Genomic DNA, 26226 nt, shown 5'->3' with positions numbered 1-26226 from the left:
CACAATACCTCTTTAGGGATATAGGCACTACGTATTTGATTACTTCTCATAAAGAAATGACACAAAAAATGGAGTGCATGTTTCAAGAATGGTCTAATGGCCTTGGAAATAGAGAGGGTGAAAGTTTTCTTCTCGCAAGAATGACACTGTCACAGACCATGCTCTGTGAGAAAAGAATACGAGGCAAACTATAACCTCCATTTAAATATAAGTAACGTACTCTATGGATACAACAAACATCCCGATCATCATGTAAGTCCTCTGTGAATACTTCAGTTTGCACAAAAGAGAAGGACAAAGATTTTACTGAGACTAGGAAGCAGATGATTTTCATCAGACTCAAGAGCATCAGAACTGCAATTCACTGAAGGAGCAATGGTCAAAAGAGTTTACGTAGCAATTTGCCTGTCAGCATTTAGGTCAGATTTAAGTCAAGTGAGAAGAAAACTTTAACTCTGTATTATTGTGAACCACTGTCTCAGCGTGTCTTTAAGAACAGAGAAAATATTCCTTTAATTAACACTTTCAAAAATAACTGAAGATACTGAGTAATCATGGAATTAGAAATACACATACTACTTTTTATTTAATAGAATCAGCAGAGCAATTCAGCACAGGGTGGCTTCCATTATAAAATACTTTCTCTCTATCCAATCTCAGTTTGCTTCAGAGGATATGGTTAGTCTTTCCTAAAATCACCTGTTGCTACAGGGTCAGGGGACTAACTCTAATTTCTTTAATACTGGAAAAGATCTGAGAGACTAAATTTCACGTGCTAGAAAATGAAGCAGAAAGTAATTACAACCATTCACACAATTCTTGTCTTACAGAAACAAAATCAGCAATTTTGCAAACAACTTGTTCAAACGTTTAAAATTGTTGACTGTAACTTCTAAAGCTACTAATAACAGGAAATAATTAATCTTGCCTGTTTTTTTAGGGATTCATTCTCATCCATCACAGTGTTATACGATGACTTCAGTGTGCTATTTTCCTTACCCACTTCTATCACTGTTTCTCTCATTCGGTTCATTTCTGTCATATATAGCTATAGAAATATCAAATGTTAAAGCATGATTAACAAGAGCGTATTTTAGAAATAATTCTCAACTAAGTTCCATTTTACTGTTAAAATAATAGGACAAACTTCCAAAGATCAAATTTGTAATTCTGCATGGTCCAATCTGCACATACAACCAGTAGTGAAGAAAGCAACATCCACACCACGTATTAAGAAGAAATAGAAAGAAAATGGGAGCCACGGCGTACAGCCTATGGATCTTATTTTTTTTCCAGAAAATACCTAGATCTTCTCAATTGTACATTCCTCAGTTAAGTCACATGTGGGAAAGAACTGTGAATGAAAACAAATGTCAAAGCTTTTGTTTACACTTAGCTTTTCTTCTTAGCATCCATTTTAACCACAAACATGCCCAATTCTCTCTTTCTTGAATCTTTCAAATATTCTAACCATTCACTGATGATAGTTAAGACGCTTTAGTTCACCTGTACTTAAACACCTTTCCTGCAATGTCCAGGAATGTATCCAATACTTGTTACATTTCATTGAATTGGAAAAAAAAAAAACCTTGTGAAACTCAACATAGTTATCTTTTAATATAATATTTTATAACATAATTTAATAATATAATTTAATACCAGGACATACCATTAAATTATAAGCAAAAACAGACAAAAAACAGCAACAAAGGAAAACTGAAATGACAATTACTTGTAACAGTCAAAAACCTGTGCGTCTTGAAAAAGAAACCAAGGAATGTGTCTTTTCTCCCCCTCACTGGAAATTTGTAATATAATTAAATATATGCCAGCAGATTCTGAAAAAAAACAACACTGAGGCTTTGAAGTTGAGTATAAAACAAATGTTTTCAGAAAATAACGTTCCTTTTCTCAGAAACTGTGAGAATCTTCTATGTGAAAATAGCGCCTTGTTCAGAAGTGCTGTCTTTTGCACTAACAATTCAGCCATCCACTACATTTTCTTAAGCCTCGCTCTCAGACTGTTATCATGCTGCAAAAAGGACTTTAGTGGTAAATATAGAAACGATCTCATCGACAAACAAAAATGCTACAGATAGGCTCCAAGCGGACTGCTCAACTACTTCCATTGAAAAGGCCGAACCTTTAGAGTTAACCAAGCCTAGGAAAGGCTTGCTCAGCTTGGGATGGAGCAGGAGCAAGGTGGCTTGAAACTGACCATAAACTTTCAAAACAGTCAGGGACAGCAGAATTACAAGTGAAAGGTTTTGCGAGAAAAAATTTGAGTTAAGATTCTCAATTTCTCCAAACTACGTTACACAATGCTTTATAAGGCTTGCATAACTATAACAGAAGAAGGTACCTGTAAGAAGAAACCTTACCTTTAAATTATCTAACTGAGCTTGCATGCTTTTTGCTCGATCATCTAACTTCTTGTTCTGTTCGTTCGCGTCACTTAACTGAAAGAATCAAAAACCATTCAAATAGCTGTAGATTCAAAACTCACTTTTTGACTTAACCATCACATTGAAATCATTTGATGTGATTGCTAAATGATTAAAAGTTCAATTTTTTTCTTCTCAGCATGGACAGTGATAGAAACAAAATCACTGTCCACTTCCTCAACAAATCACGGGATGGCCGAGGTGGGAAGGGACCTCTGGAGACCATCTGGTCCAACCATCTTGTTTAAACAGGGCCACCCAGAGCAGGCTGCCCAGGACCACGTCCAGGCAGCTTGTGAAGATCTTCAAGGACGGGGACTCCTCAACCTCTCCAGGCAACCTCTGCCTGGATAAATAAAATAGTCGTGGCTCTTTGTTGACTTGCGGCCCAACCTTTCCGCTTACAGGGGAAGAATAAGCACAATACCTCTTTAGGGATATAGGCACTACGTATTTGATTACTCCTCATAAAGAAATGACACAAAAAATGGAGTGCATGTTTCAAGAATGGTCTAATGGCCTTGGAAATAGAGAGGGTGAAAGTTTTCTTCTCGCAAGAATGACACTGTCACTGACCATGCTCTGTGAGAAAAGAATACGAGGCAAACTATAACCTCCATTTAAATATAAGTAACGTACTCTATGGATACAACAAACATCCCGATCATCATGTAAGTCCTCTGTGAATACTTCAGTTTGCACAAAAGAGAAGGACAAAGATTTTACTGAGACTAGGAAGCAGATGATTTTCATCAGACTCAAGAGCATCAGAACTGCAATTCACTGAAGGAGCAATGGTCAAAAGAGTTTACGTAGCAATTTGCCTGTCAGCATTTAGGTCAGATTTAAGTCAAGTGAGAAGAAAACTTTAACTCTGTATTATTGTGAACCACTGTCTCAGCGTGTCTTTAAGAACAGAGAAAATATTCCTTTAATTAACACTTTCAAAAATAACTGAAGATACTGAGTAATCATGGAATTAGAAATACACATACTACTTTTTATTTAATAGAATCAGCAGAGCAATTCAGCACAGGGTGGCTTTCATTATAAAATACTTTCTCTCTATCCAATCTCAGTTTGCTTCAAAGGATATGGTTAGTCTTTCCTAAAATCACCTGTTGCTACAGGGTCAGAGGACTAACTCTAATTTCTTTAATACTGGAAAAGATCTGAGAGACTAAATTTCACGTGCTAGAAAATGAAGCAGAAAGTAATTACAACCATTCACACAATTCTTGTCTTACAGAAACAAAATCAGCAATTTTGCAAACAACTTGTTCAAACGTTTAAAATTGTTGACTGTAACTTCTAAAGCTACTAATAACAGGAAATAATTAATCTTGCCTGTTTTTTTAGGGAATCATTCTCATCCATCACAGACTTAAATGATGACTTCAGTTTACTATTTTCCTCAGCCACTCCTCTCAAGGTTTCTTTCATTCGGTTCATTTCGGTACCAGGTTGCTATAGAAATATCAAATGTTAAAGCATGATTAACAAGAGCGTATTTTAGAAATAATTCTCAACTAAGTTCCATTTTCCTGTTAAAATAACAGGACAAACTTCCAAAGATCAAATTTGTAATTCTGCATGGTCCAATCTGCACATACAACCAGTAGTGAAGAAAGCAACATCCACACCACGTATTAAGAAGAAATAGAAAGAAAATGGGAGCCACGGCGTACAGCCTATGGATCTTATTTTTTTCCAGAAAATACCTAGATCTTCTCAATTGTACATTCCTCAGTTAAGTCACATGTGGGAAAGAACTGTGAATGAAAACAAATGTCAAAGCTTTTGTTTACACTTAGCTTTTCTTCTTAGCATCCATTTTAACCACAAACATGCCCAATTCTCTCTTTCTTGAATCTTTCAAATATTCTAACCATTCACTGATGATAGTTAAGACGCTTTAGTTCACCTGTACTTAAACACCTGTCCTGCAATGTCCAGGAATGTATCCAATACTTGTTACATTTCATTGAATTGGAAAAAAAAAACAAACCTTGTGAAACTCAACATAGTTATCTTTTAATATAATATTTTATAACATAATTTAATAATATAATTTAATACCAGGACATACCATTAAATTATAAGCAAAAACAGACAAAAAACAGCAACAAAGGAAAACTGAAATGACAATTACTTGTAACAGTCAAAAACCTGTGCGTCTTGAAAAAGAAACCAAGGAATGTGTCTTTTCTCCCCCTCACTGGAAATTTGTAATATAATTAAATATATGCCAGCAGATTCTGAAAAAAAAACAACACTGAGGCTTTGAAGCTGAGTATAAAACAAATGTTTTCAGAAAATAACGTTCCTTTTCTCAGAAACTGTGAGAATCTTCTATGTGAAAATAGCGCCTTGTTCAGAAGTGCTGTCTTTTGCACTAACAATTCAGCCATCCGCTACATTTTCTTAAGCCTCGCTCTCAGACTGTTATCATGCTGCAAAAAGGACTTTAGTGGTAAATATAGAAACGATCTCATCAACAAAGAAAAATGCTACAGATAGGCTCCAAGCGGACTGCTCAACTACTTCCATTGAAAAGGCCGAACCTTTAGAGTTAACCAAGCCTAGGAAAGGCTTGCTCAGCTTGGGATGGAGCAGGAGCAAGGTGGCTTGAAACTGACCATAAACTTTCAAAACAGTCAGGGACAGCAGAATTACAAGTGAAAGGTTTTGCGAGAAAAAATTTGAATCAAGATTCTCAATTTCTCCAAACTACATTACACAATGCTTTATAAGGCTTGCATAACTATAACAGAAGAAGGTACCTGTAAGAAGAAACCTTACCTTTAAATTATCTAACTGAGCTTGCATGCTTCTTGCTCCATCATCTAACTTCTTGTTCTGTTCGTTCGCGTCACTTAACTGAAAGAATCAAAAACCATTCAAATAGCTGTAGATTCAAAACTCACTTTTTGACTTAACCATCACACTGAAATCATTTGATGTGATTGCTAAATGATTAAAAGTTCAATTTTTTTCTTCTCAGCATGGACAGTGATAGAAACAAAATCACTGTCCACTTCCTCAACAAATCACGGGATGGCCGAAGTGGAAAGGGACCTCTGGAGACCATCTGGTCCAACCATCTTGTTTAAACGGGGCCACCCAGAGCAGGCTGCCCAGGACCACGTCCAGGCAGCTTGTGAAGATCTTCAAGGACGGGGACTCCTCAACCTCTCCAGGCAACCTCTGCCTGGATAAATAAAATAGTCGTGGCTCTTTGTTGACTTGCGGCCCAACCTTTCCGCTTACAGGGGAAGAATAAGCACAATACCTCTTTAGGGATATAGGCACTACGTATTTGATTACTTCTCATAAAGAAATGACACAAAAAATGGAGTGCATGTTTCAAGAATGGTCTAATGGCCTTGGAAATAGAGAGGGTGAAAGTTTTCTTCTCGAAAGAATGACACTCTTACTGACCATGCTCTGTGAGAAAAGAATACGAGGCAAACTATAACCTCCATTTAAATATAAGTAACGTACTCTATGGATACAACAAACATCCCGATCATCATGTAAGTCCTCTGTGAATACTTCAGTTTGCACAAAAGAGAAGGACAAAGATTTTACTGAGACTAGGAAGCAGATGATTTTCATCAGACTCAAGAGCATCAGAACTGCAATTCACTGAAGGAGCAATGGTCAAAAGAGTTTACGTAGCAATTTGCCTGTCAGCATTTAGGTCAGATTTAAGTCAAGTGAGAAGAAAACTTTAACTCTGTATTATTGTGAACCACTGTCTCAGCGTGTCTTTAAGAACAGAGAAAATATTCCTTTAATTAACACTTTCAAAAATAACTGAAGATACTGAGTAATCATGGAATTAGAAATACACATACTACTTTTTATTTAATAGAATCAGCAGAGCAATTCAGCACAGGGTGGCTTCCATTATAAAATACTTTCTCTCTATCCAATCTCAGTTTGCTTCAAAGGATATGGTTAGTCTTTCCTAAAATCACCTGTTGCTACAGGGTCAGGGGACTAACTCTAATTTCTTTAATACTGGAAAAGATCTGAGAGACTAAATTTCACGTGCTAGAAAATGAAGCAGAAAGTAATTACAACCATTCACACAATTCTTGTCTTACAGAAACAAAATCAGCAATTTTGCAAACAACTTGTTCAAACGTTTAAAATTGTTGACTGTAACTTCTAAAGCTACTAATAACAGGAAATAATTAATCTTGCCTGTTTTTTTAGGGAATCATTCTCATCCATCACAGAGTTAAATGATGACTTCAGTCTACTATTTTCCTCAGCCACTCCTCTCAAGGTTTCTTTCATTCGGTTCATTTCGGTATCATGTTGCTATAGAAATATCAAATGTTAAAGCATGATTAACAAGAGCGTATTTTAGAAATAATTCTCAACTAAGTTCCATTTTACTGTTAAAATAATAGGACAAACTTCCAAAGATCAAATTTGTAATTCTGCATGGTCCAATCTGCACATACAACCAGTAGTGAAGAAAGCAACATCCACACCACGTAGTAAGAAGAAACAGAAAGAAAAATGGGAGCCATAGGGCTTGCATATTCGGGGTTTTGACGATAATTTCACAGTGCTTCAGGGATTTGGCAATAATTGCACAGGCCACTGGGTTGCTGTAGGTGGTGCCAGGATGTCTAAACCATCCAATTCCATTATTAAATCGGGTACCATCCATATCATAATCAACTGTATCACTTCATTCCTGCCAAATGTTTGTCTAGTCTGTTCTGAAGACCTGCAAATACTGGAAGCACCAGTCTTACTGACCTCTCTGACCCAGTGGTTGACTGCTTTTGTTTTAATCTAGTTTTTCCTCATACTTACCCTGCCACTACTTCTATCACAGACATGGAAAAAAAAAAGATTAGTTTCTTTCTCTTTGTGGCAGCCTTTTATGTAGCCAAAGATTGGCATGTTCACGTGTCCCTGCATTTGTTCATCACCCTGCATGTGTACAGATGATATTTCTGTTCAAATGCAATACTGCACACTCTTGCCTCTGAAGCATTGCGCTTTTCTCAGACCTACTACCTCTTCAATTTGTCAAGATCAATTTTAATCCTAACCTTCTTTTTCAGCATGCTTGAAATTCTCCCTCGCTTGCTATTCGCTTCAAGTTTAACAAGCGTGCTCTTTCTCACCATCACACTTCTCACTGAAAACACCCAATACTGGACCCAAAAGAGACTATTCCAGAATCTACTATGTACATTCCTTCAGCTGTGAAACACTGTCTCACTACACCTTACCACCAACCTTATTTCAGCTGTCATACTTTTCTAATATGATTATGAAAACGCCACGTAAAACTGTACCAGAAACAATACAGCAAAGTCTAGACATACATATAACTAGTACTCCTCTACTAGCCATGCCTGTTACCTTGTCCTAATGGAAATCACACTGATTTGACAATTTAGGATTAACACAAGCTCGTTGCCATTTACTGCAGTGTTTTTGGCATGGCACTTCGCATGGTTTGTTCATAGCTTGCCAGGACATATATTTATTTATTTAGCTGAGAACCAACATTAAGTTGATGGCTGTGTAACTCTTTCCCATTTGAAAAGAACGGCATCAGATTTTTCTAGTTGACTCCACTTGACCTCCACAAGTTTTTACAGATAACCACTAACTGCTCCTGGCTTTTCAACACTTCTCTAACCTGTGTGACACTTTTAAAGCCACTTGTGTTTTTTCTAAAGACATCTTTAAAATCACTTTTACGGATTTGAACCATCTATCTTAACACATTCCTTCCCTATTGAAAGTTGAGGTCCTGCTCCCCTGACACCTTTTTCCCTTTTTTTCCTGTATCTACATACTCCCTCAATGGCTTGTGGGAAAGGTTCATATGCACACCTCAAAGGAATTTATATTCTGATCTTATGGTTTAGACGCAGAGTACATATATTAAAGCACTTCTCTTGGCAACCTTCAGAATAACAACCAAAACTTTTTACAAGAGCTACATTCAATAGCAAGTCCCTGCAAGAACGGTGTCAATAATTACCTCCTCTTACACCAAAATCATACCATTTCATTTCTTGCCACAGCCCCCACGTTCGGTTGAACTTCGAGTGTTTTTTTTTTCCAGAAATACTCTTTGCAATTTATTATGTCATAAAATCTCAATGTGTCTTAAAGCCTTCCCAAGAAAATCTACTTCAGAAAGAGCTGATGCAAATATAATCATTTAAGTTACATACAATTAGAGATTCATCACAATTTTTTTCTCTAATAAAGGTCATATAATTTTTGCAGATTTAGAAACAAATTATCTTAATTTCCAGATTTTAACAGGAAAATGTACCTACACATCCCACAATTAAATGCACCATTTTGAACTGGAAACCACACCAAACACCCTAACAACAGTTTGTTACTTTTTATTCTCCATCTTTCATTTTGGGGTTTCAAACGCTTTAAAGAAATAAGCATTATATCCAGCAAACACGTGATGACTTAAGAAAACTACAAGCAAGTTAAAATATATGGGGAGCAATAAGAATCATTACATAAGTTATTGTACCTTATTTATAATTCCAAATCTTGCCTGAACTTCTTTCTCAGCATGTTTTATTGCAGCCAAAGCTGCTTCACGTCTGTCAAGCAATGTTTCTCGCTGAACTAGAAAATATTCTCGTCTCTGAAGTTCCAGTGCATATTGCTCCTGTGCTGAACGCTCTCTCTATGCCAAGGAAAAAAAATGTTGAAACGGCTTCAAAACATATGAAATTATCGATTTATAGTGAACTAGAATTCTTTCCTCTGCAGATATGCTTAGGTTTTGTTTTTAATTGTAGTGTTACACAATAGCTGACTAATTATAAGTATCTTAATGGCCATCTACATTCAGCTTCCTCAAACGCTAACACAAACTACTTTGATTTGTGGCAGGACTGCTTGGCCTTCCAAAATACAAAATTCAACTCTGCATGGCTGTTCGAGCAATAGCTTAGACAACTAAAAGTAGGATTTTGCTTCCAAAACTTTTGGATAATGCTATTATCTGTAAGACAAAAAATAGTCCAGTGCCCTAAACACTAGATTACTATATTGTTTCTTCAGTTAGTGGGAAGCACCCCCAGGAAAGTGGTGAGAAAAAAGATACACACAATTGTTTTGATCTCGTATGGTACAAAAGACAGTCCCAGCAGGAAATCTAGCAAAAGCACAGAAGCTGTTACAGAATAAAACCAATGCAGGCTTGGGAACTCTTTAGTTAGTGGCCCAAGCCTGCTGGTGGATAAACTGTTGGGAGTCATCAGCAGCAGAAAAGGAAAGGCAGAAGGGATGGTCTTCACAGAAGGTCAAGAGGGCAAGCACTCTTGAATGCCCAGAGTGAAGAGAATAGTTTCAGGTGCTGTCAGGAGAAGCAGTGGTTGCAGGTGTTTCTCTCCATGCCCACACTGCATCACAAAACACAACTCTTGGAGTAATAGCACTGCATTCAAACTCCCTGAAGCAGAGCAAATATCTGATCTGATCTAACCCCTACCCAAGTCAGGGCATCATTATCAAATCAGTGAACTAATTTAGGGGAAGAGGTGGATGATGACAGTGATATAGTTAGTAATTTCTGAATTCTCTGTCAAAAGTCAGAATCTTTGTAACATTACTGAGCATTACAAAATGTCTGAGGCCATTACAGTTCCTACCTGGAACTCCTGATAGGTGACACACAATTCGTTATAAATTTGACTGATGTGAGGTAGTATTAGGTCTTGCCTATTGAATTCTTGAGCTTCAGTTCCACTCTCAGTCTTCCCTACCAAACCACCAGTAATATTCTGTTCACCATTTTCTTGTGCACTTTCAGCCAAAGAGGATGGTAAGGTGTTATCTACAGAGAGAGAAAGAACACACTTTACATTAAAAATATCGTCTTAAATAAATAAAGACTGCTGATCCAAAACAGTGAACATGTATTTTAAGCATTTACAGTGACCAGTATAGAGCAAGAAATATTGAAATGAAAAATCTCCTAAAGAATTAAGGAGAAATGCTCAAAGTTTTGTTCCATGACTTTTTTTTGACTCAATCTATGCACAGACTGAAACATGATGTAGCCAAAGTTTCCTTTTTGTTATGGCTTCAGGAAAGTGATTAACTGCTGACTAGACCCTGACCTAAGCCAATTAGGCCAGTCAATTGATTTAAGCTAACTGAATGGGACTTAAAAAACTACTGGACATGGCATGAGAAATTGCTAGACAAAGAATCACAAGATGGTTTGGGTTGGAAGGGACCTTAACCACCACCCAGTTCCAAACCCCCTGCCATGGGCAGGGACACCTCCCACCAGACCAGGTTGCTCAAAGCCCCACCCAGCCTGGCCTTAAACACTTCCGGGGATGGGGCACCCACAGCTTCTCTGAGAAACCTATGCCAGTGCCTCACCATCCTCTGAGTCAAGAATTTCTTCTGTATGTCTAATCTAAACCTACCCTCTTACAGTTTAAAGCCATTCCCCTAGATTTCACAAACAGTTAAATAACCAAAATTGTCAGATAACTGAAGGGAAGTATTGGGATCTTCTAGGGAATGAAATGTTGTAAGCCCAACTGCATACTGGTACCACATAAGGCAAAGATTACTTCGGTGATGATAGCAGAAATAGAAATTTGGGTACAAAAAAAATCAGAAACATCCAGACACAATCCTGGGCAACTGTGTCTAGGATGCTTGAGCAGTTTGGACAAGGTGACCTCTTGTTTGGACAAGGTGACCTCTTGTTTGGACAAGATGACCTCTTGTTTGGACAAGATGACCTCTTGAGGTCCCTTTCAATCTCAACCTTTCTGTGATTCTGTGAAAACTCAGGGCAATGGGGAAAAAGTAGTTAAGGATAGGTTGTGGATGGCAGGCAACTGAGGAAGAGAAAAGGGCAGACAACCAGAAGCAGCATCAAGAAAAAGGAAAAAGGTTAACAGATAAGAAATGATGTAATCAGGGCTAAGGGGTGGTACACCACCACAAGAGACAGTCCTATGGTTTATGGCCCAAGAAAAATTACACTAATTAACATAATACGCAAAATTTACATATCTAAACTATATGCAGAAGTTTGGTGCACAAAGGTATTTTGTATGAAGCAGAAGTCCTGTTCAATATCTGTCTCAGAGGCTTAACTTACCGACTAAGTTGAAAGCCAAGTTTCCGGAGTATTTGGACGCCTGATACGCAAACAAGTCTGAAGCAGTGCCTAAACAAAGTGAGAAGATTTGGTTTTCTATCAAACAGGATGGGAAAGTCAAATGTTTTTCTAGTCCTTTAGGGAAAACATTTCTAATGTCATGTAGTCAACAAGAATAAACTGCAGAAGTCTCTACAATATTCTTCCCTTCCCGTATATTTAAAGTTTGCACATCACTTCTCAGAATGACAGTAATTATATTGAAAAAAAAAGACATCTCAAGCCTGCAATACATGAACATTGCCTGTGCTGGAATCTGGCTCTTCAGCTGACCGCACGTGCGCTATAGCCTCATCAGCTGATTCAGTTGGTTCTCCTTTAGTTGTAGGCACTATATCAGTAGAACTGGTGACGTCATTCTCCTGAGATTAATAAGGAGTAAAGCAATAAAAAAAAAATAAGCAAGAAGGAACCTAATATTCAAACCACTTTAAGTCAGGACAGTAAGGACAGTCATAATGAAGAACTCTCCCCCCCCCCCACAGTGCTATCAGTTTCTTTAACTACAACAGCAGTACTGAAGACGCCACGAAATAGGCACCATATTAAGTTCCCTGACTCCCACTCCGCTACAGCCCTTCTAATGCTTCAGAACTGCTCATTACTCCGTTCAACGGATATTTTCAGGAAACTCTGGACAAAAACAAGCTGTGCATCTATGCAACTATGCCTCCTAGAGACAACATAGGTGGCAACAAATTCTACTGAAATTAAGGTGGGTTCAATCTGGAAACAACTAGAAACCAGGGGCCCACACTAGATGAAATTAAAGATGGCCACCTCAATTCGCATTAAAAAAAAGTTGTAAACAGCTAGGGAAAAAAATTGTTATTGGAAGCTTTCTGACAGTTTTCTTAATTTCTTTCCTGACGCTTACCACACATTGGACACTAACTTTACAAGAGACCCAAGTACCTCTGAAGCAGTATGCTTCCACAAAGATGCAATTTCTCTTTGAAATCTCTCTGAAATCAATTAATTCTTGCATACATGTTCAGAGGGACATTACTAGCCAAAGCTGTTTATATTAGGAAAACAGCTGCACCTCCTTTCTCTCCCCGAGAAACTTCAGATCTGAACCTCAGTTCCAGTGTCAAAGACTTGAGGCACAGTCAGAGGATTCAAATAACTTTTCCCCAATACATGTTTTATTCCCCACAAAGCGAAAAGTATCAGGTCTTACGAGTGTGAAAATACTTCTACAAATTCAATGACAAAAAGTTGTATAGAAATTTAGTTCATACTTCAGTGTTTTCAATTTTAATTTCTGTCTGAGAGTCTTCTGGATTATCACCCTTAGTATTACCACTAGCACCAGACACAGATGGAGAAGGAACCATCAGAGTTTCTCCTTTAGCCTTCTCCTCAGGAGCTGTTTTCTTTTCCTGAGCAGTAACACATTCTCCTTCAGTTTTCAAGTCAGTTTTGCCTGTGATGTCTCCTGCAAAGAATAAAAATTAATAGAAAAGAGCTGGTAAGGCAGCTGACTACTGAGGTAATTTTGGGCAACTATGTTATCAAATAACACCGTGATACACGGGACAACGTAAAGTACGACTTCAGGAACTTTTCAAATAGCATCATTATTGAAAGAGCGGAAGGGTAATTCCGCTCAGGGTGGCTAAAGAATTGTCATTTTGCAATACCTGGTTTTCTATTGCTATCAGAGTTTCCATGCAACGATGTGAAGTTCAATCTTGCAACTGCCACTACTGCTAGCTTCCTTCAACATTTACTTATATTTCTGATAGCCCAATATCTACCACCTCTTTCTAGCACATAGAACCACACATCCTCAAAAAACAGACCTCCTTTGTTACAGTATCTATCCAGATACCCACTTATGCAACACTAAAGTTAGAGGCACTTCCAAAATAACCATTAGCATGAAAGCAAGCAAATTCTGTCTTCTGCACTTGTATTATTACTCTTATTATTAGGGTTAGTTGGCTGTCTGTCTCCACTTCCATACCCACTTTCAAGGGAATTTAGCAAGTATTCTTCTAAGGCTAAAACTTTCCATAAGAGACACAGCTACACTGATTCACAGTCTGCTCCAGTCGTGGCAGCACTTTCAAACATTTGCAGTGAATTAATGGTAGCTGGTCATCTTCACGATGTTTAGACTTCCCTGAGTTAGCTGAACAACAGCTCACCCCTTCTCTCCACCCGCGGCCAGTTTTCAATACTTAAACTGACAAATGACATCTGATTTACAGACTTATAATACCTGTTAATGCAGCTAGCTACTTAAAAAAAAAACAAACCAGTTTTTTCATTTATATTATAGAATCATCTGGCAATCAATTGCATAAGCGTTTAATATTTCTTTTTAAAACGTATGTTATAATTGCATTAAGTATGTCTGGACCTCCTAAACATTCTAAAGGAACAAAACATATTAAAGGAAAGGTTAAACCTCTATGTTAAAAGTATATTTTAACTGATTATTATATTTCTAAACTGAACAGAAATGCATTTAATAGAAACTAATAAAATTGCGTGTTGTACTTTGCACAATATTTGAAACTCAGTATTTATTACCTGTTTCCACACACATACCTGTATTTTGAAATGCATCAGTTCCAGAACAATTAATGGTCTTGTCTTCTATTCCTAGACCTCTTCCACTTCCAGTGAATTCTGACTTTGAATAATCAAAACATTTGGATAAAGACATAGCTGTCTTTTCCAGTAAGCTGCCTATGTCATCTGCAGAATATATAAAATAACAATAATTATATTTTGCATTTGAGAAGCTGACATTGAGAAATCATCAAGGACTTATTAGAAATGCTTGTCACGTAGTCACGTATATTACAGGAATCAAAAAATGCTGAAATGATCTGACAAATGAATAAATTATTGTAATAGCTTAAACCGATGGAAGTATTATTTAGTTTTCAGACCAAATTTGTCTTTCTGAAGTTTCACAGCTTGCCTTCATATACTAATTTATCTGTAAGTGAAGTCTAATAATACACTGTTTTTCCCTGCTGTCCATATGCAGTAGCAACACGCATTTCCCAAGAAACCCAAAGACATTCTAAATTTTAGATACATATCTTTAAATTAAAGTCAAATGTATGCAATATGAGAAGGACTGCTACCAACTACTTCAAGCAAGACTTAAACACAGAAAGGCCGGGAGACATTTCTTCAAGCATTCTTTGTGTTCCTCATGCAGTAGTTAATATTCCCAAGCTGGCTCCCAAATATCAGAAATCCCCGTTCAAGAGTGTCTACTTATTTAAAATGAAAAAATAAAAGTACTTAAAATAAACTTAGGAATAATACAGTTTTAGTGCGCATTTATCTCGAAAAAGACATCCAAGCACCATTGTTTGGTATTACCATCGTATATTTTGGAGCCTTCACCTTGATATTTCTTTTGCGTTGGTCCTGAAAGGTTATCGTACAAGAAAGCACAAAGACATTTAGCATAACCAGGATTTTCAGTGACAATGTATGTCACGACTTGCTTATTTAGCAGCTAAAATGCCTTGTTACAGAACTCTTATTATAAATTGTACCACTGAAAATGGAAGTGTTTTTTTTTTTTTTCTGCAGCATATACATGTCAATGACAACCATTCATATAAACATCATAGAATATCCGAGTTGGTAGGGACCAAGAAGGATCATCGAGTCCAACTTCTAAAGAAGCAAATGTATTCCTCACAGACTGATAAGGCAATACTGATAGTGTTACATGTAAAAACATTTGAGATACCATCAGATACAGTGATGAGGGTGACACAAAATAAGGGCATAAAAACAGAATTAGATAATCATGTAAACAGCTCCATCTATCCTCACATCTAGGCTTTTCATATCAATGTTTCTAGCTCTACTTTTTCCTTTTAACTTGTAGTCACATACTGAAAAAAAAAAGAATGACAGAAGGGTTCGGAGGTTGGACTCGATGATCTTGAGGTCTCTTCCAACCTAGAAATCTGTGATACTGTTAGATTATATGCAAAATCAGTTAAGCATACATTAGAAGAGATCAGACTTGAAGCAGTTTTCATCATCTTAGTTGTATTTCACTGCCTCTCTCTGCTATCCTTTAAAAGCAATTAACTACAATATTTTCTTAAATACTGCTTTATAACAAAGTAACAAAAAGCTTTGGAGAAACCAATCTAGCATTTTCTCTCATGCAAGCCTTACACTTTAAAGTCTCAGCAATAGCTTTCTAAAGATCAGTTTTGAAAACTACTTGTTGTTCCAGAAAGACAATTCTGTAACTTAAAGGAGAATGTTTCTCAGGAAGAACACAGCATCAACAGCACCACCAAATGCTACCTGAGTTCTATTAAAAGGAAACAGGACAAGTTGTTCTGGAGGAAGTAAGGCCAGATACATCCAGATTTTAGCTGTTAAAGAACAGAAATCTTCACCTCACGTTTGGGAGGGCTCCCGATCCTAGACAGCAATCATTAAAATGGCAAGATACTGAGGAGGTTCGACTTTTCAGAAAAAAAAAATCTGAATTCATTTAATGATTCCCAGGACCCATCTGAACCCCCAACCCAACTATGTGTCTAGCCCAAATCCAGCTTGCTGTCTCTCTCAATCTCTGATTGCTTGTGGGTGTTTTTACAAGATACAACTTCCCTCGCAGCACGAGTTTGGATGCTTACTGTCTGTCTATCCTCTGAGCACACTGCAAGCATTTGACCCATGGAACACCAGTGCAAGAGAACAACCCTAACACTTGTCTCAGATAAAAGACAAAATTAAAGTGTCTTCCTATAGAGTGTCAAAGGCTTTTGAAACACAAACATGGGAGGGGTCTTTGTTGCTAGACTATGGACAGATCAATTTCCTAATCCACCATGCAGAGCCATAAATGCTTGTGTCAGTACTAACGGAAACTGAAGAATCATAATCCACTTCATTTATTCATACTGGTGCAATGGACCTTGCCTTCTCTGGTGCTTTACATTAACATGTAACATTGCAAGGGAAATGATAGCCATCGTAAATTGGTCTGGTCCCTGTGGCAGTCTCTTATGAACTACGGGCTTGATTCTTTGCTTGGCTAGATATGAAAGTTTCCTGCTCCTTGAAAAAGCCTGACCACTAGGCTTCAGGAAAACTCACTAACACTGCCAGCACGTTTTAACGGCAGCAATTGCTGTAGCAGCAGGAGATAGGAAAGAAATGAGTTATGCATATGCTTCATACATGACTTAAAACTTCTAAGACGATCCAAGTGTTACTACACCCAACCGGCAGATGAGTTTTATGAGTTTTAAGCAAAAACGAAGCACCAAGCCGCTCAGGCTGCATTTTGGGGATGCTTACAACCTGGGACGGCAGATTGCTGGGGAAAGAACAAGTTCAGACCAGGATGAGACCCCAGGGTTCTGGATCCCACCCGCCCGTTCCACCACGCGGCTCCACGGCGGCCGCAGCCCCTCGGGGCAGGCAGAGGACCGGCTTCCCGCTGCCTTTTCCCCCGGCCCTCTCAACGCCCGCCCCGGATCCCCGGGCCTCGCCACGGCTGCGCCCGCCCTCACTGCGGCCCTGCGCGCAGGCGCAGGAGGCGGCGCTGGCGGCGCCCGTTGGGGCCGGGGCCGCTGGGCTGAGGGGCCGCGGCGGGCGGAGCGTGGTTAAGGGGAACAACGCCGACTCCTCCTCCCGTTTTGTGGAACTGAAACACGGGAGAGCACAGGAGCGGCTTACTGTTGGGTTACAGCTCAATATAATGGAAACACGGGTCAAGTTTGTGCGCTAGGGGCTTACAGTGTAATGCTTATGTAAGCAGCATTCCCTCGAGAGGCTGAGGGAAGGGTTACTCTCGCTTTCCTCAGAAAAAAAGCATGACAGAAATATGTAGTGTCTATTATCATCTCTAACTTATATACAAATGGTTATTTTGAAAAAATACTGACAGTCCTGGCGCTGAGATGTAAGGTGGAAGTTAAAATAACTTACCCATGCACATTCACCCCTCTATACCACAGCTTTCCAGATAACACTCAAGTAGACAGTTGTCACTAAATGTTACCAGCCACTTTAACATACCAGATACAAAAAAAATGTGTGGGTCTGGAAGGTAATTTCCCAAGCAAGTATGAACTAAATCCTGTGTCCAAGACTGCGCATAAGAACTGCTCTTTACCTTTCAAAATACTCAAGTGCCAAAGAGCCTGCAGACAGCACAAATAGCATCCACCTGACCAGCACCTGACCAGCTGCCTCAGCTTGCTCACTGCTCATCAAAACGAGCATGCTTCATGAACATGCTGCAGTGAGCTTCATGAGCTCACTGCTCACAAAGTTTCGAAGGCCTTCACTTTACTGACCATCAATTAGCACAGATAGATTATCAACATCAATTAGCATGCAATTAGCATGTTCAAAATAAGTATGCAACACATTATGCAAATTGCTTTTCAACAAGCCAAAGTGAAGACAATAGTTATTTTAACAAGACTAAGATTTAATTTTTAAAATTTGACATTCAATACAAATATGTCATGATAACACAAATACACCCAAAATATGCCAGTGTCTGAACTTATTTAACATGCAAAAAAATCAATTAGAACACAAAAAACAACCATAAGCTGTAATTTTACATTTATACATCAGAAGTGTCCTTTTTAGAGAAGCGTCCTTTTTAGAGAAGCTGAAATAATTAATCAATAACATCTAAATACTAATTTATACTGCTAGAACATCTGTATACTCAAAAGCCAGAATTCTATATTTGCCCACAGTCTGTAATGACAACTCTTCCACTTACTAACCCTTTGGGAGAACCAAAGGATTCGATCTTTTTCACAACATCCATTCCATCTTTCACAAAACCAAACACCACATGTTTAAAGTCCAAGTGTTCTGCTTTTTTGAGAGTTATGAAGAACTGAGAGTTATTTGTATCCCGACCCCTATTTGCCATTGACAGCAATCCAGGACCAGTGTGCTTCACCTCAAAGTTCTCATCTTCAAATGTATCTCCATAAATTGACCGTCCACCTGTTCCATCATGGTTAGTTATATCACCTCTCTTAAAAAAAAAAGGCACAGCATTTATTCAAATCCCAAAACACCAACCAATAGCACAGTTACATTCTCTTCCAAAATAGAAGAGTTTCCATTCAAAAAACACAGGTAAAACCTCATTCTTAGTTATCACAAGTACCATATTTACTTGTATATAAGGCTTTCCAGCTTCAGCAGCTTTGCTCATGGTAAAAAAGCATTACTGGGATGTTTCTCATTTATTCTGAACACAGCATTTTATCTTCCTGTTCCACATGGCAACTACTCTAAGCTGGTCATTTCCACTGTCTGCTTCCTGCTTCACTCGGCCCTTACAACTGGCAACCACAATTCTCTCTATTCTCAGTCCCTGCAGGCACGAAACTGACCACCCAAAAAAGGTCATGTTACCACTGATCAGTACTTTCCTGTTTCTGTGCAGAAAGTTTAAAGAAAAGAACAATAAAGGTCATACTTCAGATTCAGTTAATACCCAATCAAGACTGGAGAGTTTTTTACTCTGATGACAAGCCATTCGTATATTACTATCCATTTCTGAATGTGGAAAAGATTGTGCCCTGTCTTGAGGGATGTAGCGTTATGCAAAAGCACTATTGTAGCATGTAAGGAATTTGGATTATTTTACCTGTTTTAAGCCATTATACCTCATATTGAATATTTGGAAGAATTTTTGGAGTGAAGGGAAGGTATACGTGAGCAGATATCAATCTCCTAAACCTTCAGAAATTATGGAGAACTTGCTAGTGCTACTAAATGCACACAAAGATTTAACAGCAATGCTGCTCACATCGGGATTCACGAGCAATGCAGGAGGATATACTCAGTTTTCATTAAGAGTTTTTAGGACAAAGCCACTGCATGATACGAGAAATAGAAGACCTTTTTAGACTGAAATTGGAGTATCTAAAATATATGGAATATTGATTTTGCAGTGCAGGTCATCTGAAATATAAAGTGTTCTTCAAAAGGTGGAAAGTAAGTGTTCTTAGCAGGTGAGCATATGGAAGCTCCTCTCTTTGGAAAGAGACGGCTCTGAATGTTCGTTTTGGGAAGCCTTACTTTCCTTGCTGCTTCTGTTCAGCAACAGGCCCCTTGTCTGTGGGAAGAAGAAATCTCTATCTCCATTATTTCTTCTACACTAAAATGGCAGCACTAATCAACACTAAAGCATCAGGCAGCTGGCAAACACAGTTAAAGAGCATTCAGCTTAGGGCAGTACATGCTGCTTACACCATTGCTCATCTCCTTGCAGGGAAAGGAGAAGAGTATCTTGGACTCTAGATTTGTGCTGCCACCGAGCATGTGCTATCCTGTGATTTTTGTAGTGGCACTGTTAGACCAGATGGGTTTCGTTCCCTCAAGAAGTCTTCACGTTATGCCTACCTGACACACAAAGTCAGAAACTATTCTGTGAAATTTGGTGTTCTTAAATCCAAATCCTCTCTCTCCTGTGCACAGGGCCCTGAAATTTTCAGCTGTTTGAGGGACAATATTTGAAAACAGCTCCATGGTTACACGTCCTAAAGGTTTGTCATCAGCAGAAACTTCAAAATAAACAATGGGGTTGGTGTCCTTTGACAGTCCTGCTGGCAGTCCCTTCTTCAGTTTTGACAAGCTTTGCTGGCAGTCTTCAAATATCTTCTTGAAAGTAGCAGCCATTTCTTGACTTTTAAACCTCACTGCAAGTTGTTCTACTTTTATTTCTCCATCTGAAAATAAATCCAAGAACAGGTTTCTTTAGCTCTAATTCCAAATAGTCAGATAGAAGTAGCTTTTGTTTGGTATAGTCTCCTCAGAAAAAAGCCACACAAAGATCTTTTAAAAAAGTGAAAAAAACACCAAAACAACCCACCTGCATAATCCGTGGCTGTCCAAATTAAAGCATTGTTTGATGTATCTGAAGGTACTAAATTCATTTCTTTGGTGATAACATGGTTTGCACACACTTTAAGAACTTGTTCCCTTCTCATTAGGACTCTGTAACATTTCTTCTGTGTATGGAAGAGGATCTTTATCTCTCCAACACCACGCTCCTTCCACTGAGTAGCATCTCTATCCCATCTATAAAGTTTGGCTCTCTCTTTGAAAAGAATTTCTTCATCTTCTTCTCCTGATTTTACTTCCACCTAGAACACAGCACAGTAGAGTACCTATGATTTCCCAGAACTGCTGCCACCAGCAGGATTACATCTTACACACTTATTATGATTCTGACATATTACAATGGGAAATTATTCCATGTTTTCCTTTCTTGAATGGTTTTGTGCCAACAGCTCTACAGACCTTCATCATACACTGAAATAAAACGCCTGAGCTTTTCAGAATTTAGGAGCCCAATGAGCCCCAGTGTTTGAAATGAATTCTAGCACTGCAACACTACTTCCCTGTGCTGCACGAGGTTTTACCTTTTGTGTGCATTTTTCTTTTTTAAGAAAGCTACCAATTGTTCTGGCATGTTCCCCCGGAAAATTTCATATGTGCCGACTGATGTGCACACTGAGAAGTGAGAATATAGTGCTATTAGCATTCCAGGTGTTACCTTTTCAAGATTGTTAAAGAACTTAACATTTGCATCTGAACAGAATAAATATCAACTGTGAATAGTAAATTGAGGGCTGACAGCTGTATCTCCTTGTCACTTTATGTATGCATATTACCTGTCTCTAACATTCTTTAGTTAAGACATCTTCCAAAGATATGGAAGACTTGAGAGAACTGGAGAAATAAGTGACAGAGAAGCTTTTCTGAAGGGAGAAGTGACATTGAAGGAGAAATGAAACATCAAGTAAGGCAAGAAAGAAAACAACAAGAGTCCTAATATAACAAACAGATGAGGAAAGGCACACAATTTTTTTTAAGAAGGAAGGAAGGCACGTTACAAACTACGTCAGATTAGCTGTTCAAATTATAGGATACTAAATATTGTTTATTTGTGCTGTGGCAGTCTTCTTTAATAATTACACCGATCTGGAATTAAATTTTATTCTTTATAGAAAGACAAGCTATAACCATCTCGAACTTTTTACATCTTGTTATACACACTAAGGCTAAATACCAAATCCAGACACAAGCAACTGCATTAAGCCTCAAGAAGTTACAGAAGGCTACCTTAAGTTAAGCTTTACTGAAGTTTAAGGCTTTACTTCTTGAAAAACTATTTCTTTTTGAATTAAAAATAGTTTCCTTAGCCTTGTGCAGTTAATTGTGCTAGACCTTTAATGCTCAGTGATTCTAGAAGCCTCTCACCTAGCTTAGAGCAAAAATTTCAAATTGGGTGGCTTTCAGAGAACTGAATCTACAAGTCATCAATAAAAAATCCTAACTGAGTTGCATTAGCAGTGACAATTGTTCAAGCCCCCCCAACACACCTTGTTTTTCAAATATGCTATAATAAATCAAATTTACCTTTTAGAAGTTACTTGTACAAATTTTCATGATCTACACTGAGTCAAGATATAACAACCTGAAATTTTGTATCATTAACTGATGCACCAGATACTTTCCCCCAGCGAGAAGTTGTACCACCAGAATTTCAAACAGCAGGAGATTCTACACAGGCAGCACAAGAAAAAAGGACCGAAGCACAACAGACAGAAAGCATAAGAAGTCAAGGAAAGCATTTATAAAAATTTTCTTTGTTAGCAGATATGCTTATCTTAATGTTCTTTTATATTCTGGAAGTTTCTTTACCTCTGGTAAGGAAACAATGGGCTCAAAGTGGATATCATCATTATGTACGACTTCATCACCGCTATCATCTTCATCTGCTTTGCTGGTTGTCTATGCTCCAAATACGGTTGCTCCAGTATTTGCCCACTTGAAATCTTTATCTACAGTTAAGAGACTTGCATTTTAAACATTTTGCTGAGAAGTAAAGTTACACAAATTTACGTAACTTGACAATATGCGGAAGCTTGGTGCACAAAGGTATTTTGTATGAAGCAGAAGTCCTGTTCAGTATCTGTCTCAGATGCTTAACTCACCTTTTGACCCAAAAGCAAAGTCTCCAGAGTTTCTGGAAGCCAGATCTGCAAATGACAATTCTGAGGTATTGCTGAATCCAAATGAGATGGTTTTGTCTTCTATCAAACAAGATGGGAAAGTCAAATGCTTTTCTAATCCTTTAGGGAAAACATTTCCAATGTCATGTAGTCAACAAGAATAAACTGGAGAAGTCTCTACAATATTCTTCCCTTCCCATAAATTTAAAGTTTACTGTCATTCTGAGAAGTGATGTGCAATTATATTTAAAAAGAAGAGATCTCAAGACCTAGTTCAGTTCAGCATGCCACTTCTGTGCAGATCCACAGAGCTTTAATAAGTACTCACATGGCATTTAACAATAAACCAACAGCATTGCTCTGGAGCAGTCTCATTTGACCATATAAGAATTTGAAACACTGAAATACTTTCATTCCCCTTCATGTTTTCACTAGATTGGTACTCACGCTTCAAATTCAATATCGGTACTACATCTGTTCAATGCAACAGCTAGATTAGATAAACTGTTCTACAGGAAAAGCATACTTAAGCTCCTAAAAAGACAACAATATACGTACCCCTGACTTTACCTTGTGTTGACTCTGAAGAATCTGAATTACTTTCTTTTTTAGTTGTCAGGTTTACAGGTTTGTCATCACCTACTGATAAAGCCTGCAATACATTAACATTACCTGTGCTGGAATCTGGCTCTTCAGCTGACTGCACAGGTGCTATAGCCTCATCAGCTGATTCAGTTGGTTCTCCTTTAGTTGTAGGCACTATATCAGTAGAACTGGTGACATCATTCTCCTGAGATTAATAAGGAGTAAAGCAATAAAAAAAATAAGCAAGAAGGAGCCTAATATTCAAACCACTTTAAGTCAGGACAGTAAGGACAGTCATAATGAAGAACTTCCCCCCCCCCCACAGTGCTATCAGTTTCTTTAACTACAACAGCAGTACTGAAGACGCCACGAAATAGGCACCATATTAAGTTCCCTGACTCCCACTCCGCTACAGCCCTTCTAATGCTTCAGAACTGCTCATTACTCCGTTCAACGGATATTTTCAGGAAACTCTGGACAAAAACAAGCTGTGCATCTATGCAACTATGCCTCCTAGAGACAACATAGGTGGCAACAAATTCTACTGAAATTAAGGTGGGTTCAATCTGGAAACAACTAGAAACCAGGGGCCCACACTAGATGAAATTAAAGATGGCCACCTCAATTCGCATTAAAAAAAAGTTGTAAACAGCTAGGGAAAAAAATTGTTATTGGAAGCTTTCTGACAGTTTAATTTCTTTCCTGACGCTTACCACACATTGGACACTAACTTTACAAGAGACCCAAGTACCTCTGAAGCAGTATGCTTCCACAAAGATGCAATTTCTCTTTGAAATCTCTCTGAAATCAATTAATTCTTGCATACATGTTCAGAGGGACATTACTAGCCAAAGCTGTTTATATTAGGAAAACAGCTGCACCTCCTTTCTCTCCCCGAGAAACTTCAGATCTGAACCTCAGTTCCAGTGTCAAAGACTTGAGGCACAGTCAGAGGATTCAAATAACTTTTCCCCAATACATGTTTTATTCCCCACAAAGCGAAAAGTATCAGGTCTTACGAGTGTGAAAATACTTCTACAAATTCAATGACAAAAAGTTGTATAGAGATTTAGTTCATACTTTAGCGTTTTCAGCAGTAACACATTCTCCTTCAGTTTTCAAGTCAGTTTTGCCTGTGATGTCTCCTGCAAAGAATAAAAATTAATAGAAAAGAGCTGGTAAGGCAGCTGACTACTGAGGTAATTTTGGGCAACTATGTTATCAAATAACACCGTGATACACGGGACAACGTAAAGTACGACTTCAGGAACTTTTCAAATAGCATCATTATTGAAAGAGCGGAAGGGTAATTCCGCTCAGGGTGGCTAAAGAATTGTCATTTTGCAATACCTGGTTTTCTATTGCTATCAGAGAGTTTCCAAGCAACGATGTGAAGTTCAATCTTGCAACTGCCACTACTGCTAGCTTCCTTCAACATTTACTTATATTTCTGATAGCCCAATATCTACCACCTCTTTCTAGCACATAGAACCACACATCCTCAAAAAACAGACCTCCTTTGTTACAGTATCTATCCAGATACCCACTTATGCAACACTAAAGTTAGAGGCACTTCCAAAATAACCATTAGCATGAAAACAAGCAAATTATCTTCTGCACTTGTATTATTACTACAGAGACCAAGTACTTTTTTCCTTATTGAACAGCATTAACTCACATGCTTATAATCTAAGTCTACTATCAGCAGAATTAAACATTCAGAGCTGTAGACAAGTTGTTTTTTTTTTCTTTTGGTCTTTCAAAGGCATCTTGCAAAGCTCAGCTCTTCGTATTCAGAAGAAAGGCAGGAGTTTCCAGGTAAGAAGACAGTTTGATGTTCTTGTTTAAAGGCCCTCTAAAATGTTCTTTTCATTCAGGTACCACTTACTGATAACAATTCAACATACTGAGGTTAAAGATGCATTTTAAGCTGCAGCTTTTCTGATTCCAGTGCAAGTGTTCCTAAAACTATCTCAGGAAAAATCAAATTAACCTCAGAGCCCGGGTGTCCTCTAGATTTAGAGCTTAAATCTCAGTATAAAAAAAGTTACCTGTTGTGTTTTCAGGCATATCTTTTGCAGAACCCTGCAATTTCCTTTTCTTTTCTTGATAGAGTCTTCCATTAAGGTTCTTAACAGCTGTTTCATAGTCTTCATCTTAAGTATAGGAAACAAATGTAAGTTCTCAGGCATCGTCCAAGTACAGAGAAGTCTGTTAAGCCCTTCAGACTCACAAGCCTAGCAAGCACACACAACTTCTGCTAATGTTTAAGTTTCACTCACCAGCAAGTAAGCCTTCACTTCCTATTTTGCATGTGTGTGCTTTGGTGCACTCTTGACTCTTTTTCAGTCTAGATGTGTGGCATGGGTTTCATGCTTTCAGAAAATCTATTTCTTATTAATTTTATTAAGAGTACCACTAAACACAATTGGGAAGGGAGATGGAAGATCTTTTGTATAAAATCAAGCAAGCCTAGATCTTTGTGGGAGGCTGCTCATCATCTCTTATTTCCTGTTCAGTGAAACGCTTCAGAACTGCAATTTAACCAATTGCTACTGAGTAAGTTAAGAGGAATTTAGTTGTATACAACTAGAGTTGATGTAAAATATTCAGTTTCTCTGTTAAGAATTTGCTTTAGAATAAAGAGAAACCAGTCTACCATTTATGGAACCTGAGCATTTTTATTTTTGATAAAGGCTGCCTACCACTTGACTCTCAAAATACTTAGAGATACGCCTCTTGCTCGAATATTTATGTAGTCTTACCTAACCAACTACATTAGCAATGAGTCAGAGCACCCATATAGCACCAATGCAAATTCCTTTTTGTCATTCCTGGCCCTCCCTTGTTCTGTCCTGAAGACTCAAATGTACATCTTTGGCACAAACGAAGATAACACAAACATTACCGCCCATCAGTCCAAACTAGTATTAGAGCGTCTATTGGTTTTAATAGTATTATA

General features: G+C 38.1%; 2 protein-coding genes across 3 annotated transcripts in view; both read right to left on the bottom strand.

The window, feature by feature from the left end:
* Positions 1-26226, bottom strand: part of LOC310901425 (E3 SUMO-protein ligase RanBP2-like) — a gene marked incomplete at its 3' end in the record, with an annotated part of 66453 nt that overhangs the window by 17766 nt on the left and 22461 nt on the right. Inside the window, exons 22-31 of the mRNA XM_083840947.1 lie at positions 25316-25420; positions 24345-24409; positions 23352-23469; positions 11599-11667; positions 10121-10305; positions 8992-9150; positions 6657-6776; positions 5247-5324; positions 3792-3911; positions 929-1048 (exon numbers count right to left, since the gene is read on the bottom strand). Of these exons, the coding sequence (XP_083697073.1) occupies positions 929-1048; positions 3792-3911; positions 5247-5324; positions 6657-6776; positions 8992-9150; positions 10121-10305; positions 11599-11667; positions 23352-23469; positions 24345-24409; positions 25316-25420 (1139 nt within the window). The remainder of the gene's footprint in view (positions 1-928; positions 1049-3791; positions 3912-5246; positions 5325-6656; positions 6777-8991; positions 9151-10120; positions 10306-11598; positions 11668-23351; positions 23470-24344; positions 24410-25315; positions 25421-26226) is intronic.
* LOC310892183 (E3 SUMO-protein ligase RanBP2-like) lies at positions 18092-23194 on the bottom strand. Of its 2 annotated transcripts, XM_083819624.1 has the most exons (5): positions 22662-23194; positions 22369-22508; positions 20531-20804; positions 20062-20387; positions 18092-18682 (listed from the first exon to the last, which is right to left on the bottom strand). In XM_083819624.1, exons 3-5 carry the CDS (start codon positions 20646-20648, stop codon positions 18377-18379), a joined length of 750 nt encoding a protein of 249 aa, XP_083675750.1. In that variant the 5' UTR covers positions 20649-20804; positions 22369-22508; positions 22662-23194; the 3' UTR covers positions 18092-18376. The 2 variants fall into 2 exon arrangements, with proteins under 2 accessions (XP_083675750.1, XP_083675749.1); XM_083819623.1 differs by having other exon boundaries at positions 22369-23194.

Source organism: Anser anser (assembly GCF_964211835.1).
Source record: "Anser anser genome assembly, chromosome: 1".
NCBI classification, from domain to species: domain Eukaryota; kingdom Metazoa; phylum Chordata; class Aves; order Anseriformes; family Anatidae; genus Anser; species Anser anser.
The sequence above is the reverse complement of the archived record's forward strand: the minus strand, read 5'-3'. Positions and strand labels throughout refer to the sequence as shown.

Bases quoted from the DNA above. Each gene is read 5' to 3' on its own strand.
- LOC310892183 (XM_083819623.1), bottom strand. From the start codon at position 20,648: ATGAGAAGGGAACAAGTTCTTAAAGTGTGTGCAAACCATGTTATCACC. The intron at 20,388-20,530 runs GTGGGTTGTTTT...ATTTATTTTCAG, and splicing joins GACAGCCACGGATTATGCAG to ATGGAGAAATAAAAGTAGAA. The intron at 18,683-20,061 runs GTAGGCATAACG...TTTTTTTTTAAG, and splicing joins TTTCTGACTTTGTGTGTCAG to AGAGGTGATATAACTAACCA.